The sequence below is a fragment of the Pimephales promelas genome, chromosome 23 (genome assembly GCF_988280905.1).
Source record: "Pimephales promelas chromosome 23, fPimPro1.hap1.1, whole genome shotgun sequence".
In the NCBI taxonomy this organism is placed as follows: Eukaryota; Metazoa; Chordata; class Actinopteri; order Cypriniformes; family Leuciscidae; genus Pimephales; species Pimephales promelas.
The window spans coordinates 23,938,578-23,954,049 of NC_142791.1; the positions used below are offsets into that span (position 1 = coordinate 23,938,578).

The following is a 15,472-nucleotide window of genomic DNA, read 5'->3' on the forward strand; positions in this document are numbered from 1 at the left end:
TAACGCTGCTCAAGGGGCCTGTGCGGAAGACGGGTGTTCTGAGGGGAAAAGAAGGCTTTTGCGATTCATTTCGCTTTATATCTTACTGTGTCACGTTTCACCTCTTGGTTAATCCTAAACTATGTAATAAATTTAGAAAATCCCTAAATATAGTCTTCATAACATTCGTTATTCGTGAAACAATCTTGAGCAGTAATGGCGAATTCAGCTTTTGGCCACCGCCCTCGCGCTGAAACGGATCGCTAGTACACGCCCTCAGCATTCCCTCGTCGTTCATTGGATGGAACGCAGTAACGTCATTTCTACCAACTCCAACGGCCCAATGGGGATGTCAATCAAACACACTCCCTCTGATCTCCTCGTTCGAGCGCTGCGATAATTAATTCATCCACACGGCCTCTGATTGGATGACGCGCACGTCATTCAGCGGTTCCACGGCTTCATAGGTCCCAATTGAAAAAAGGGTCTGCTAGCAGCTTCTATATATCCCGTTATCGCACGCATCCTACTTCCCGATGAGCTGCGGCATTTTGTAGGATTCATTCGGTGACCAGCTGCTAATACAAATTGTGTTTTTGTCATCATGGCCAAGCCCAGAGTTTATTTTGACATCACCGTCGATGGAAAGAGTGCTGGGAGGATTGTAATGGAGGTAGGTAACAAAAATGATTGTGTTGCTTAGTATCTACTGTTTTAACATCACGCCTTAAAAAAAAAAACTGTCGTGTTTGTCCATTAAAAAAAATCTATGTTCAATTCTTGCGCGTGATGTAACTTGTATGAAGCATCCTCACCTTGCAATGGGCGGATGGGGAAGCAGTTTTTTCCCGCGCCGGACTGCAACAATGCTTCCATTCGCAGTTGTTTAGGCGCTACATTGTTAAAATTGAACGCTTTCGTCATTCTGATGCTTCTCAATAACATCTAGAAAATGAGTTGTGCTGCTGTCGTTGACAGGAGACTGACAGCTAAGCGCACATGGCCAAGTTTTCTCTGATTGCAGACGCAGACTGCGCGTGAGTTGCGCTGCACGCGTTTTTTATTTTTATGCAGACGCCATTTTCACCATTTTTTTTCAAAGCCCCAAGGTGCCATTTTGAAAAGGGAGGGGTGAATGCTGGAGTTTGGCCGAAACTTGTTCACCAGAACTCAGTACTTTAAATGTTCAGAGTTTATTAATAAGATTTTAATCCCCTCTTGAAATGGTACCGCAGAAATGTCGATAAATGTGCACGTGCAGTATCAGCGCCTCGCGCGCCCTCGCTAATGTAAATCGATGTTGACGCGGAAGTCATGGGATTTTAACCCGTTCTGGTCCGAAACATCTTTGTTGGCGTTACTAAGTTAAAGATAGAAACAGGTCACTAGCTCCTTACTTTATCAGCAACAAGAAATAACAATGCGGATATGCTCTATTTAGATATCATGTATATCTCCGTATTTGATTTGGAATCACTTCAGTGATTGCATTTGATTGGTCTTTGTTTAAAATGTGTCATAAAAGAAAGGTTATGCTCTAATAGTCTATCTTTGTTATGCAGTTAAATTGCAAAACATACTGGAAATAAGTTTTTTATATGCGGTTTCATGCATTACACTTACTTAAAGGAGTAGTTTACTTATAAAAAAAAAACTTGCTGATTATTTACTCGCCCCCATGTCATCCAAGATATCCACGTCTTTCTTTCTTAAGTCGAAAAGAAGTTAATTCCAGAATTTTCTCCATATAATGGACTTCATTGGGAACCAAACGGTTCAAAAGAGTGTTCAAAGGGCTTTAAACGACACCAGACGATGAATAAGGGTCTTATCTAGGAATCTTTGAGTCATGACTCAAAAAGATTTGTTCGTTTTGATGAATGAGTTTGTCACGAATGCTCATCACAGAGCAAGGCGAGCATTTGTGCTTCTAAAACATGAATTGTTTTATTTATTAAGTGGCCACTCATTTCTCTAGATAAGACCCTTATTCATCGTCTGGTGTCGTTTAAAGCCCTTTAAAGCTGCACTGAAACTCTTAATTTGGACCTTGAATCATTTGGTTCCCAGCAAAGTCCATTACATGGTGAAAACCCAGGAATGTTTTCATCAAAATCATTTATTTCTTTTCGACTAAAGAAAGACGTGGACATCTTGGATGATATAGGGGTTAGTAAATTATAATCAATTTTTCTTTTTAAAGTGAGCTCCTTTAAATGTACTGATATGAATATCTATGGAACACAAGTGAGATGCCCAAAACTTTTTATATATATATATATATATATATATATATATATATATATATATATATATATATATAAAACACTTGTCCATTGATGCGCACACACACACGTTTATTTATGTATATATGTGCGTTTCTGCTTGGATTTCAGCTTAATTTCTTTTTCTTGTTTTCCCCTTCTATTTAAATAGCTGAGAGCTGATGTTGTCCCCAAAACTGCTGGTAAGCATACCTCCACATTAAATTGGTTTATTATGACCATGTTAACATTCTCTTCTCATTTAAATTCTATTTGAACTTAATATTTTTTTTCTGAGACCACATTTTCTTACCGCTTCGCCGATTTATTGCTAGAAATACTGAGCTTTCCACAGACATTGGCCCTGTTCTGAAGTTTATTGCTATACTAATGTGAACTTCAACATGCATGCATAATTTTGCTGTAATAATAGGCTCATTTATTACTGTACAGAGACTGCCCAACATTAATGTTTGGTTAGAAACTTTAGCTTCTAGTTACACATTAATGACTCAAACTCCACACAGAGAACTTCCGTGCGCTGTGCACTGGCGAGAAAGGCATCGGCTACAAGGGCTCCGGCTTCCACCGCATCATTCCGGGGTTCATGTGCCAGGTAAGCTCTGAGCCCTGTGATGTCATCAGAGTCTGTGGTTGACATCACGCTGATGTCATGCTCTCGTCACGCAGGGCGGCGACTTCACCAACCATAACGGAACTGGTGGAAAGTCCATCTACGGCAACAAGTTTGAGGATGAGAACTTCACCCTGAAGCATGGAGGGAAGGGGACCCTGTCCATGGCCAACGCCGGACCGAACACCAACGGTTCCCAGTTCTTCATCTGCACCGCTAATACCTCTTGGTAAAGCCCTTCTTTGGGACTTTGTGCCCTTCTGCCGTCTAGCGGATTTCGTGTTTACGTTTTGGTGATGTTGGTGCTGAAGCTCCCTAATTTCTGGTTTCTCGACGAACAGGCTCGATGGCAAGCACGTCGTGTTCGGGCAAGTGGTGGAAGGCATTGATGTGGTGGATGCCATGGAGAAGAAAGGAAGCAGCAGCGGGAAGTGCTCTGCCAAGGTCGTGATCGCCGACTGTGGCCAACTTTAATCGTCGCTCACACCTCCTTCCCATCCCAACCATGCACATTCCTTACTAAATAGATTTCTTTTTTTATTGCCATTCCTGAATGAGATGCTTATTCCATGTGTCATGGTCCTGTTTTATGTATTCCAACGGTCCCCAGGGCTTAATTTGTTAAACATGGATTAAAGATGGATCAAGATTCCTTTCAACATGTTTTCGTATTCTTTCATTAGAACAGACAGCTCAGCTCATTTGTTGCTGAGCAATCCAGAGATCTTTGATTTCTCAATGTGCTGTTGTGTTTTTGTAATATAGGAGTCCATTAAAGTCTGTTTTGGTTCCAAAATGGCAGCGTGCTGCTGCAGTTGTTTCTGTTGACCAGCAGGTGGCGCCCTGCTTGCTTCACCAGTGCAGAGGTTCACTAAAAATCTTTACTTGAAAATGAACGTTCATTGAAAAAAAAAAAAACATGAGATTTTTTTTTTCTTAGCAAATAGTTTCGTTGTTTAATTACAAATTTAACTAAACCTATAAAAATAGTTACAAATAAACGATTAATAAATTAAAATGCATCCTAAAAAAATCAATAGTAAACTATTTCATTATTGCAATGATGCTAAAATAAGTCACTTTGAAAATAAACATTAACTGACATAAAATTAAGCATTTTATTTTAGATAGTATTTTTATTGTTTAATTTGATTTACTAAAGTAAATTACTAAAAATAAGAAATGAATAAAAACTAAACATACCAAATTACTAAAACTTTAAAATAAAATATTACTAAAAACAAATCAATAGCAATAACTATTTCAGTATCGCAATGATACTAAATTAAACATTTTTGTTAAATAAAATCCAACGATGAAATCTTAGTGTAAGATGTTAAAAATGAACAGCATGAGCCCAGAAATATGCACATTGTTTGAAATAAGCGTGTTTCTGTCTCTCTAAAGTGTAAGGAATATTTTCCATATTAACACATGACACCAAATAAAGAAACTCGCAATATTTATCGTGTGTGAACCTTTTTAACCACATATACAAAAACTTTACAAAAAATGATGTATTACAACAACAGCAGTGTTTTTAAATCGAGTCCATTCGCTTGAACTCTAACGTTACAAGGTTTCTATGTCCGAGCCTCTTCACTGAAGGTGTTAAAGCAACTCATCCAGCAAGTTTCCCGGGCTGTGTGTTTGTCCCAGAGCAGCGCTGATGGGGTTATCGTTGCACATGGGACATGAACATCTCACTTCCAGCCACTTCACCAGACACCTGGTGAGACAGAGCATCAGAACTGCTGTCCTGAAACTAGTCTGGCCGTAAGTAGTCTTTTCCTCAATTCCATTAACATGATAAAGGGGATTTACCTCTTGTGAAAGGAGTGTTGGCATGGTAACACTCCGAGCTCGTCTTTCGTCCTGAAGTCCTCCAAACAAACTGCACATGTTAACTGAGAAACGCAGTGTGTAAGAGGGGGAAATCAGAACGCTTTCAAAACTTTCTAAATAGTCAAGAAGGTGTTTTACCCCATGTGCATGTAACCGCGACGTTTCATCTTTAAATACGACCTGTAATTTAAAACATGCTTTAAATGATAGTGGCACCAAAAAAGTTTATACACACTTAAAAATGTCTGAATGTCATTGATACAAGCACACTTTCTGAGAATACATTTAACAAAGAGAAGTTTGAAAATGAAGAATCATGTTCAAGAATCGTGTTGATGATTTTCCAAAACCATGAGATTTCTCTCTGTGTGTGTGTGTGTGTGTGTGTGTGTGTGTGTGTGTGTGTGTGTGTGTGTGTGTGAGAGAGAGAGAAGATATCCGCACAATCCTTCTCCTTGTGGGAAGATTTTTTGGTCCCCATGAGGAAAAAAGCCAAAATGCAAAAAGTTTTATGTGATAATTCAGTTTGTATAAAAATCATCATGTCTATGGAAAGTGCACATTAAACATCAAAACACAATGTCAATTATTTTTCAATTCAGCAAGTTTACATGAGAGTGAGAATTTCCTGTCCTTAAAGGGGTGGTTCAGGATTTTGGACATCGGGCCTCATTTTCAAGTTAGCCTCAAGTTCACACTACAGGATTTTTAAGCCAGATTTAATCCCGATTTGCAAATCGTTGAGCTCGCCGACAGGTCAGGGTGTTATCGCGTGCAAATCGCGGGGGATTAGCGGACGATGAACGCTTGACAGAAACTAGTGTTGCACCCTGTTTGCGTGATGATTTGGTCTGAGAAAAAAATGCAAAAAAAAAAAAAAAAAAGATAAAAACTGAAGATTTTACCTGGTCCTCAACCCATGCGTTGCTATGATTGGCTGTATTACTCATGACATCACTGAGGTTGAGTCGCGCGACGGCTCTGGATATCTAGCAGCTAGCAGGCTAGATATTTTTCTGGGCTCGGCGTCTGCGAGCGTTTTCGCTGCGTTGTTGGCTCCGAGCGGATCTTGTCGCTTTGTCGATGGCGGTGTGAACATATTCTCGTGTTGTGTTCTTCTCTTCATTCTGGTTCGTTTTATTGTGTGGTTTTTCGTGACAAAACGTGGTTTGTAGACAAGGTAGAATCGTTGGGTGACAGTTGTTGTCAACTCGTTATTTATTTGATTATTTTCAGGATCTAGACCGTACCATAGTACTGAAACAGCTCTCATTAGAGTCAAAAATGATTTGCTCTTATCATTCGATCGTGGTTGTATCTCTATGTAGTGCGTTGTCAACTCGTGTGAGTTACCTTCTGTTGTGGATCAATCACGTTGTGTTGTGTGGTGTGTGAACAGTTAAAACAACTTGAACACTCCTAATTTCACTAGCTAGCCCCTTTTCCACCAAAGCATTTTGAGCGGTTCTCAAAGCGGTTCCACAGCGGCACCAACTCTTTGCTGGACTAGAACCGTTCTTTTACCCAAATTCCCAAAGTTGTACTTGCAAGCGTTTCTAGCTAAGACGTATGGCGACGTACACATGTGACGTAACGACGTCGTTCCCTGTCCGCTCTAGTCAGTGGAAAAACAAACAGGTTCCGAACGGGTTCGCAAGTTGAACCAACTCCGAACCAACTTTGAACCAGCACCAGTTCCGAACCAGTTCTTTTTTGGTGGAAAAGGGGAATTTGAGAGCAAGTCATGTAGTGTGAACCGCACAGTTCAGCCCGACGTTTTAAAATCGTGTAGTGTGAACAAGGCAGTTATTTATCAGTGGAGACCGTTTTCAAAAAATCCAGTAGTTCCAGTTGCATAGTTCGTCGGTGCTAGGCTAGCTCGAGTCGGTAGAACGGTAACTGCTAGCCTGCCATTAAAAACAGTCTTACCCACTCCACAGTACACCAAACACTAATAAATTATAACGCCAGACTATCAATGTTAATGTCTGTAAAAGAATAATGTTAAAAATCAAAAATAATGCATTTCAATGATCACATGATTACATTTACAGGAACTCGTTTCTCAGCAGCGGCGGAATTTTACTTTGCTTCGGTTAGTAGTACAGCGCCGAAAAGTAAACGCAGAACCGAAGCGCACTACAGTCAGGACTACCTGCACTAATAGATATCCATAATAAAGGCTAGATGTCTTATGGCGGAGTCTCTATTGTCATCATCGGCGGCCATCTTGTCGCAGGCAAGCTTTCTGGCGGGCTTTGTGGTCCCTGATGTAAGATGATGTACTCTTATCTCGTATTTACTAACGGTTTGGTTTCTTACAAACGTTATTAACGTGGCTATAATTCTGGATGATTATTTATTTATACACTTATGCAATGTCATAACTACATCTCTGACATTTATAACAAACCAAACCGTTTGAAAATCGGTAGAAAATTGAACAAGTAATGGTTATTTAAAAAGTACATGCACCAATAAAACAATGTTACGAGAGTGAGCGAGCTGCCTGTGACAAGATGGCCGCCAGGTGTGGACGTCGACCTTCATTGGCCAGCAGCGTGGACAAGACATCTAGCCTTTATTATGGATATCTATGCCTCTCTCTCTCACTACCTCGGTTGCCTAGGTAACTACATATCACTCCACAGCTGTTGTAGACTGTGCTAATAAATACAGGGAACAAAGTATAACTACACTGCAATGCAATGAAATGGTAGTTTGATTTTTAACATTATGCTCTCAACAGACATTTACATCGATAGTCTGGCGTTATAATTGATTTGCTTTTGGTGTACTGTGGAGTGGGTAAAACTGTTTTTTAATTGCAGGCTAGCAGTTACTGTTGACTCACGCTAGCCTAGCACCGGCGAACTATGCAACTGGAACGAATGGGTGAACATTTTTAAAAACTGTCTCTGCTGATGAACACTAAGGCTAACTTGGAAATGAGGCCCAATGTCCAAAATCCTGAACCACCCCTTTAATAAAATGCTGATTAATGTGACTCTCTCCAGCTGTGCTTCCTGTGATGAAACAGCTGTGTGAACCTGAGGAGAGCTGACTTCATCCAGACACTGAAACACCAGCTCACTCAAACACACTGAGGCTTCAAACATCATGAAAAGTGACACGCAGGAACAGACGTAAGTGTCAAATACTCACACACTCACCATTTTGTATCCTGCTCTCACGTTCCGGGCCTGGTGTCTCAATTTACTGCGAAGAGAAAAAGGCCACACATTTCATTAACATGGTTGATGTTTTTTATTTAATTTAAAATAAATAATATAAGTAATTAAGATTCATCAGGCTCAAATTGTTCATTAAGAAAAATTAAATGTTGTGATGTTATTTCCATCAAGAGGTGCATCATTTTTTGTGGTCAAATTTTGGACTTGTATTGTCAATGCAAGAGTCCAGCACTCTGTAAAATCTCCTCCAGCTCATCCCAAAGACTCTCATTCTCAATGAATTTAAGGACTGGACTCAGAGGAGACGATTCATGTGTGAAAATGATTCTTCATGATCCTAAGAATCATTCTTTCACTATCCGAGCTTGATGAATCTTGACATGATCATCAAGGAATATGGCTATGATGCGTCTCATACATGATTGTTTAAGAAATGAAAAGCACCACACTCCATCAATTAGGGTTAGAAGAACTGTTGCCAAACAGTTCATGCTATCACTGAAATAATGTCCCGATCATAAACTGGGTTTCCATCCAAAAGTGAGGCGAATCATTTCAAAATAAAACACCATCAGCGGAAACATCCGATTAGTCACGTCACGTGGGTTTAATGTTCTTTATGTCACAATTTATTCAGCAAAATACACTTCAAAATGCGCGTAAAAACAGGGTGATGGAAACATAGCAATAGTTTCTTAAAGGGATACTCCACCATTTTTCAGTGGTGGAATGTAACGAAGTACAAATACTTCGTTACTTTACTTAAGTACATTTTTCACGTATCTTTACTTAACTTAAGTACAATAATTAGTGCCTACTTTTTACTTTTACTTCGTTACATTTTGCAGCAATTATTATACTTTCTACTCCACTACATTTCTACAACTTCTGTTACATTTTCATTACATTTTCTGATCAGTTTTTCCCCCGCCAAAACGTAATCTGACTTAATCATTCGTTGCACGTTTGTCTCACCAGTGACGTTTGGTTGCCATAGATACAGTATATCAACCCGGTCACACTAAATGCGTCTCGCACGCAGTGTGTTTATCGTGCAACTCATACGCGAAAATTTGTTTTTACGTGCATAGGAAACACACCGTGTGTAATATATGTTTGGTTTGGTTAGGATTATGGCAAGCCAAGAGGTTCAGAATTACACCATAAATTAATCTCGTTTACTGCCAAACATAGTTATTAACATATAGCAAAGGAACAAGAGGCGAAACTTTTTTGGTAACAGCCACTAGATGGCGCTTCGGTAGCGCGGCAGCCATATCGGGGTGAAAATTCCAACTGGAGTTACTGGACAACAGCACAGATTACAGTTTTTTAAGGTAGTTTTTTCTTGCATTAGTGAGTATTTCCATTGTATGCAACTTTACACTTTTACTACTATTATTAGTTACCAACTCCACTAGGCCTGAAATATATTTTGGACGTTTTAATCCCCTGGATCATGCTACAAACATGATGATCATTGATGTGTTGTGTCCGTTATCCTAACTAATTGCAACTTTGGACATTGGCTGTGTTTTTTTGTTTGTTTACATGGTCTTGCGTCATTAATATAAGATAGGCTAGTACTGAAAAAAAAAAAAAAAAAAAAACTGTTTACTGTAAAAAGCTATTTTATTACTGTTATATATTTATTGTCAAACATTTACATTTTAGTACAACATTTATTTGCAGAATTTATTTCATTGATAACTTATTTTTGTAAGTAACGTTATGTGTACTTCCCGGGAAACGGTCGATGTTATTATTAACTTTATGAACTGATATCACTTTATTCTTACCTATCACACTTAATGTGGAGAGTAATATAATGAATTAAATCCTCAAACTTCCCTGTCTCAAGTTATGTGGGGGTAAAAGCCCGGTTAAGTAGCAAGTAGCAAGTTTTATTAATCATTAGAAAATAGACATTAAGATAATAAACTGTTATGCAAGTACTTTTACTTTTAATACTTAAAGTACATTTAAAATAAAGTACTTTTTACTTTTTACTTAAGTATGGTTGTCATTGTGTTACTTCTACTTTTACTAAAGTAAATATTTATCCGGGTATTTGTACTTTTACTTAAGTACTGAGATTCAGTACTTCCTCCACCACTGCCATTTTTCCATATTAAACTATGTTATTCCCTTAACTAAGACGAGTTGATGCACACCTCTGTCGTCTAACTCGCTCTGGCGCGAGAGACACTTTGATAGCACTTAACTAGCCCAGTTCATTCAATATGGGCCAAGCAGAGAAGCGACCAAACACCTCCACATTTTCCCTATTTAAATACAGTTACTCGAGCAGTGTAACTCGACCTAGGACGGTGACGCAAAATAAAACGTTTCGCTTTTCTGAGCGTGTAAAGTGGAAAACTATATTGTATGGTGGAATACCACAGCAAGTGCTTGGGAGCACTTCGACTTGGTGAGTTACACTACTCATGTAACTGTATTTAAATAGGGAAAACGTGGAGGTGTTTGGTTGCTTCTCTGCTTGGTCCGTATTGAATGAACTGGGCTAGTTAAGTGCTATCAAAGTGTCTCGCGCACCACAGCGATTGAGACGACAGAGGCATGTTTCAACTCGTCTTAGATAAGGGAATAACATAGTTTAATATGGAAAAAAACGGTGGAGTATTCCTTTAAAGGGACACTCCACCCATTTGCATTAAGCTTTCCATTGTTAGAAACCCAGTTATACTATTGAATGGTCGTGCAACAATCTCTCATTTTCCCCTGAGACGAGAGAAATCCGCTATTTACCTTTTTCACTTCCACCTACAATGACGCAATAATCGTAATTTTACCTTATTGTATGAGGAAGTGTAAGAGGGGGGATTTCTGTAAAGACTACAAGCACTAGATCCCAACCTTTCAAACCCACCCATAGGGGGTCGGACCTAATGCGCTAACAGACCAATCACAGATCAGTGCCAGTGCGTTTGATTTCACCGGCAGAAACTTTTTGAAAATATGGATGAAGGTACTGAATACACAGAGGGATGCATTATAGAGGATTGGGATTACACATAGTGTCAGACATCTTTTTGGAAGCTAAGCTAGCAGGCTCTTGTTCTGTGGAGAAAGCTGAGTAGTCGGGGTTACCATCCTCTTTTTCCCGGACGTGTCCGGCCGTCGATGTCCGGGATTCAGCTTTTGCTTTCTGCAGTCGCCATTCATTGTTTACATGCACAGCTTTTGTTTCAATCTAATTGAATTCATTCTGATTGGTGGATCTGAATGTAGTGTTTACATGAACGCTAAACAAGCGATCGGTTGATGTGCGTTTTAACATTGCTAAAAAAATTCCCAATCCTCCGTGAGAGATACGAGACCGGTGCGTCTCACAGGTTTCTCTCAACGGTAATCACGCCACCGGCTTCGCGCCGTTCTCCCGCGGCCCTCACTCGTCCTGCTCGCCACAGTAAACATGATGAATGGCGACTGTAGAACGCAAAAGCACAATCCCAAACATTTTGGGCGATCTCGAAACACATTTTCGGGCAGACTCGTCACGGAGACTCACTAGTAGCCTAGACTTGTTTAACTACTGCACTCTGTTACCGGTAGGCGTGGCCTCCTAGGGCAGCGAAGCAAGTGCATTCTGGGAGTTGTTGTCTTTCATCCACATAAGCCAAAAATACATTTTCTGGCTTTTCTCAGTCTAGAAAGCTCCAAATTCAAAAATAATTTCACATTTCTTCTACATAAATGACCCATTTTAAATGCACGTTCATCTTTCCAGAATCCAGAGTGACTTTTTTTTTTTTGGCTGGGCAGTGTGTGTGTATGTATTATTTATATTAATAATCACATTAAATATAATTGTTTGAATTAAATACTTATATTGCATATATTGTGTGTTTGTGTATCTATCTAGACATCAGTTTGTCTCAGTATGAGCAGTGCTTGTGCTGTGTAGTGTGTTTCTAAACCACACAGATTTGCCTTGGGAAGGTTTGCTTCTCTCTCTGTTTGACATAACATTACCCAAAAGCCTTCGGTCAAAAATAGCATAGTGAACAAAAAGCGTGGAGATACAATCTAGTCCTGAATTGTTCGTGTTCGGAAGCGCGTGAGGCCAGAGGAAGTCCTTTCTCTCAGTCTGTCACAGCCGTTATTTACAGGAGAACCCTGATGAAGTCCAGCTTTATAAACATGATCCCGGATCTGAGTTTCTGCGAGTCACACACACTCACCTTATAAAGAAGCAGCAGAATATCAGGCTTAAGACGAAGACAAAGAACCCAGTGCCAAAGATGACCACGTAGATGTTGAGAGGGAGTTCCTGAGAGGTCACTGGAGGCATGGTGCTTTAAATATCAATCATTTCCTGAAGATCAAGAAGCCCTGAGAGACGACCCGACAGAGGAAAGGGTTGTTATTAGGGAGTCCGTTATTCACTATTGAAGGGAATTTATTTGATTTTGTAGACCTCATCTCAAAAAACTTTGTCTTTTTAATGTTATATATTATTAGATTCGCATAATGCAGTGTAGTTAGAAAGACTATTCCTGCTGGGGTGGATTTGTTTAATAGAAATAATATGTCTGCACTCTCCATCTGTCCTGCCAGACCTGGAAATACCACAGACGGTTCAATTTGCTTTTCCAAGTTAAAATCGAACAATTATAAAGTTAGATCTCTATTTTTCTATTGCACAAAGGATGCTAGTTTCATTATAAACTTTATTTTTATATAAATTTCATATGTAAATTCACAAATAGCAAACCCAATTTTACAGTGTTTGAGGATGAGATTAAAATGTGCATAGATGTGATGGCAAAATCGAAAAATAGCAAAGGAATTAAAACAACTGCAATATCTGTCAATTTAACATTTTCGCAAAACGTTTCTGTTTATTCAACAATATAGATATACCCTCTCTGATGTTTTTCTTTCTTTTTGTCTCGTTTTTTATTATTTCTATTGCATTGTAAACCATGTGATATTCTGATGATTTGTTGATAAAGCATTCAAATAAAAAAAAGTTAATTTAGCCTAATTTACGTAAAAATTTAAAGTGATTCTTTTGTGCAATATCGCAATACGAACCTGAACAAGCTATTTTTAGGGTTAAAACAATGCTTGGAAAGGCACTTTTCTTTTCATCGATTGGAACAAAATTTTCATCTAAAGAACAAAATGTAACATTTACAATGTAATTCAATAGGAAAAATTATGAAAACAAAACTATCTCACCATTATAAACAGGCTCCATAGGTGTTTTCCCTTCAGTGTTTCTTCATACTCGGTTTTGTATGCTCTCACCCGCCAACATTCAAACGACTCAAATGAATCACTGACTGTTTAGTTACATCTACAGTATCGAGAGTTTGTAAATGTGAATAAAACAATATTCCGTCTAGAACAAGGAAATCAAACAAAGTAACGGACCGCAGACAGACATAAATATCCAGGACATGCACGAGAAAACAATAAACCCCGCCTGTGGGGCGGAGCACAAATATTAGATGATTCACTGATTATTATTCAGTGATTCACTCCGTTAAAAACTTCCCATATTCATCAAATCAAATTTAAATCAATTACTTTTAAGTATTTCTATTATAATCGCCTATACGTTTGTGGTCTCAAAAGTATATACGTTTTTCATGAATAGCTCTTAAAATATAAAAAGAAAAATACAGCATTAGCTGCACATTTCTCGACCCAAGTTATTTTTAAGTGAAAATGTGTTAAGTTAGGGGGAGACCATCACAGTCAAAGTCTCCTAATTCATTTAATTTAGCGAAATTATATGACTCACAATAGGCTACTCTGCTGAGTGGTTCTAAGTGGTTCTCTGAAAATTACTTTGTGGCATTAAGCGACATGAAAAGTAGGAGATTTTAAAAGGCATGTTTAGACAGAAATATTAGCGGTTAAAGGGGCCAAAGGCTTTTGAGGCGCTGGTCATGCCTGACTGACTCAGATGGTTGTTTGTTCACACACCCTGCTAACAATCTGTCGTTAGACACCATAATCAATTCACTGAAATAAGACTATTACTCATTGCATGAGGTTAAGACTTAAATATTAATATTAAAGTTATCTTAATTCTTTAAATAGGAAAAAATTCAAACCAACATTGCCAGTTTTCAGTTTTGATCCCTTTCTCATTATCCAGAGCACTAAAGTGTTGGGATTTTAAAAAGAAAACTTTAGAACAATCTTCATGTATCATGTACAAAAAACAAACATATTATGTTTATGTCAAATGTGCCAGGATGATAGTATTTTGTTTTTTTGTTTTAATAGCCTAAATTCGTTTTATTGCTTTCTAACTACAGAGCTTTAACTCTACTGCTACTCAATAAATTGAATGGTTCATATCATTGTCTGCAGGTCTGTCCATTTGTAGTTTCTTTATTTAGCCTAACATTTTTAAATGATTGCTTTAGTTCTCAATGCTGCCATATTCACAAACAAACAGCCTTAAACATTCAGTGTTTCTGTGTGAAAATCGAGCCCTGCTCTCTGACAAACAAGGCTTTAGCAAAGGTTAAACGACACGACAGTGCAACATTCAGTCGACATGCCTTTGAAATTCTCCAGTCAACCCTAGGGATAGTGAGGACAAAGTTCATATTTTATCAGTCATTTTCCTTGTGAACATTTCCTCATCATGATATTTAAAACATTTCCCAGGTGTTTTAAATGCACTACATTTTGTATGAATTGGCCACATGGTGGCGCTAAGTGTTTAACGTTAATGCTTACTGTATAGTGTGGACCAGAATCTGAATTCTGTTTCTTCTTGAGTTCAGTGAAGCACTTGAATGATGTAAAATTATGCAAAATACTTAAATTTTTGTGCATATTTTGCAACAAACTTAAAATATTTTGTGTTTATATCTATATATATATATACACTTCCCTAAAGGATTATTAGGAACACCATACTAATACTGTGTTTGACCCCCCTTTCGCCTTCAGAACTGCCTTAATTCTACGTGGCATTGATTCAACAAGGTGCTGAAAGCATTCTTTAGAAATGTTGGCCCATATTGATAGGATAGCATCTTGCAGTTGATGGAGATTTGAGGGATGCACATCCAGGACACGAAGCTCCCGTTCCACCACATCCCAAAGATGCTCTATTGGGTTGAGATCTGGAGACTGTGGGGGCCATTTTAGTACAGTCAACTCATTGTCATGTTCAAGAAACCAATTTGAAATGATTCAAGCTTTGTGACATGGTGCATTATCCTGCTGGAAGTAGCCATCAGAGGATGGGGACATGGTGGCCATAAAGGGATGGACATGGTCAGAAACAATACTCAGGTAGGCCGTGGCATTTAAACGATGCCCAATTGGCACTAAGGGGCCTAAAGTGTGCCAAGAAAACATCCCCCACACCATTACACCACCACCACCAGCCTGCACAGTGGTAACAAGGCATGATGGATACATGTTCTCATTCTGTTCATGCCAAATTCTGACTCTTCCATCTGAATGTCTCAACAGAAATCGAGACTCATCAGACCAGGCAACATTTTTCCAGTCTTCAACTGTCCAATTTTGGTGAGCTCTTGCAAATTGTCGCC

General features: G+C 38.7%; 2 protein-coding genes across 2 annotated transcripts; one reads left to right on the forward strand and one right to left on the reverse strand.

Annotated features, from left to right (window-relative positions):
- The first annotated feature begins 467 nt into the window (after positions 1 to 467).
- On the forward strand, positions 468 to 3,536 carry ppiab (peptidylprolyl isomerase Ab (cyclophilin A)). Its single transcript, XM_039676343.2, has 5 exons — positions 468 to 652; positions 2,416 to 2,446; positions 2,771 to 2,859; positions 2,934 to 3,106; positions 3,219 to 3,536. Exons 1-5 carry the CDS (start codon positions 584 to 586, stop codon positions 3,349 to 3,351), a joined length of 495 nt encoding a protein of 164 aa, XP_039532277.1. The 5' UTR covers positions 468 to 583; the 3' UTR covers positions 3,352 to 3,536.
- Positions 3,276 to 13,371, reverse strand: LOC120482243 (RING finger protein 122). The gene is made up of 6 exons (XM_039676344.2): positions 13,125 to 13,371; positions 12,122 to 12,272; positions 7,896 to 7,941; positions 4,861 to 4,902; positions 4,702 to 4,784; positions 3,276 to 4,606 (listed from the first exon to the last, which is right to left on the reverse strand). Exons 2-6 carry the CDS (start codon positions 12,229 to 12,231, stop codon positions 4,489 to 4,491), a joined length of 399 nt encoding a protein of 132 aa, XP_039532278.2. The 5' UTR covers positions 12,232 to 12,272; positions 13,125 to 13,371; the 3' UTR covers positions 3,276 to 4,488.
- Between the last annotated feature and the right edge of the window lie 2,101 nt (positions 13,372 to 15,472).

Coding starts and splice junctions, on each gene's coding strand:
- LOC120482243 (XM_039676344.2), bottom strand. CDS start 12,231: ATGCCTCCAGTGACCTCTCAGGAACTCCCTCTCAACATCTACGTGGTC. Junction 7,942..12,121: donor TTCTGCTGCTTCTTTATAAG/GTGAGTGTGTGT, acceptor TTCTCTTCGCAG/TAAATTGAGACACCAGGCCC. Junction 4,903..7,895: donor TGAGAGCAGGATACAAAATG/GTGAGTGTGTGA, acceptor TTTAAATTACAG/GTCGTATTTAAAGATGAAAC.
- ppiab (XM_039676343.2), top strand. CDS start 584: ATGGCCAAGCCCAGAGTTTATTTTGACATCACCGTCGATGGAAAGAGT. Junction 653..2,415: donor CTGGGAGGATTGTAATGGAG/GTAGGTAACAAA, acceptor CTATTTAAATAG/CTGAGAGCTGATGTTGTCCC. Junction 3,107..3,218: donor TGCACCGCTAATACCTCTTG/GTAAAGCCCTTC, acceptor CTCGACGAACAG/GCTCGATGGCAAGCACGTCG.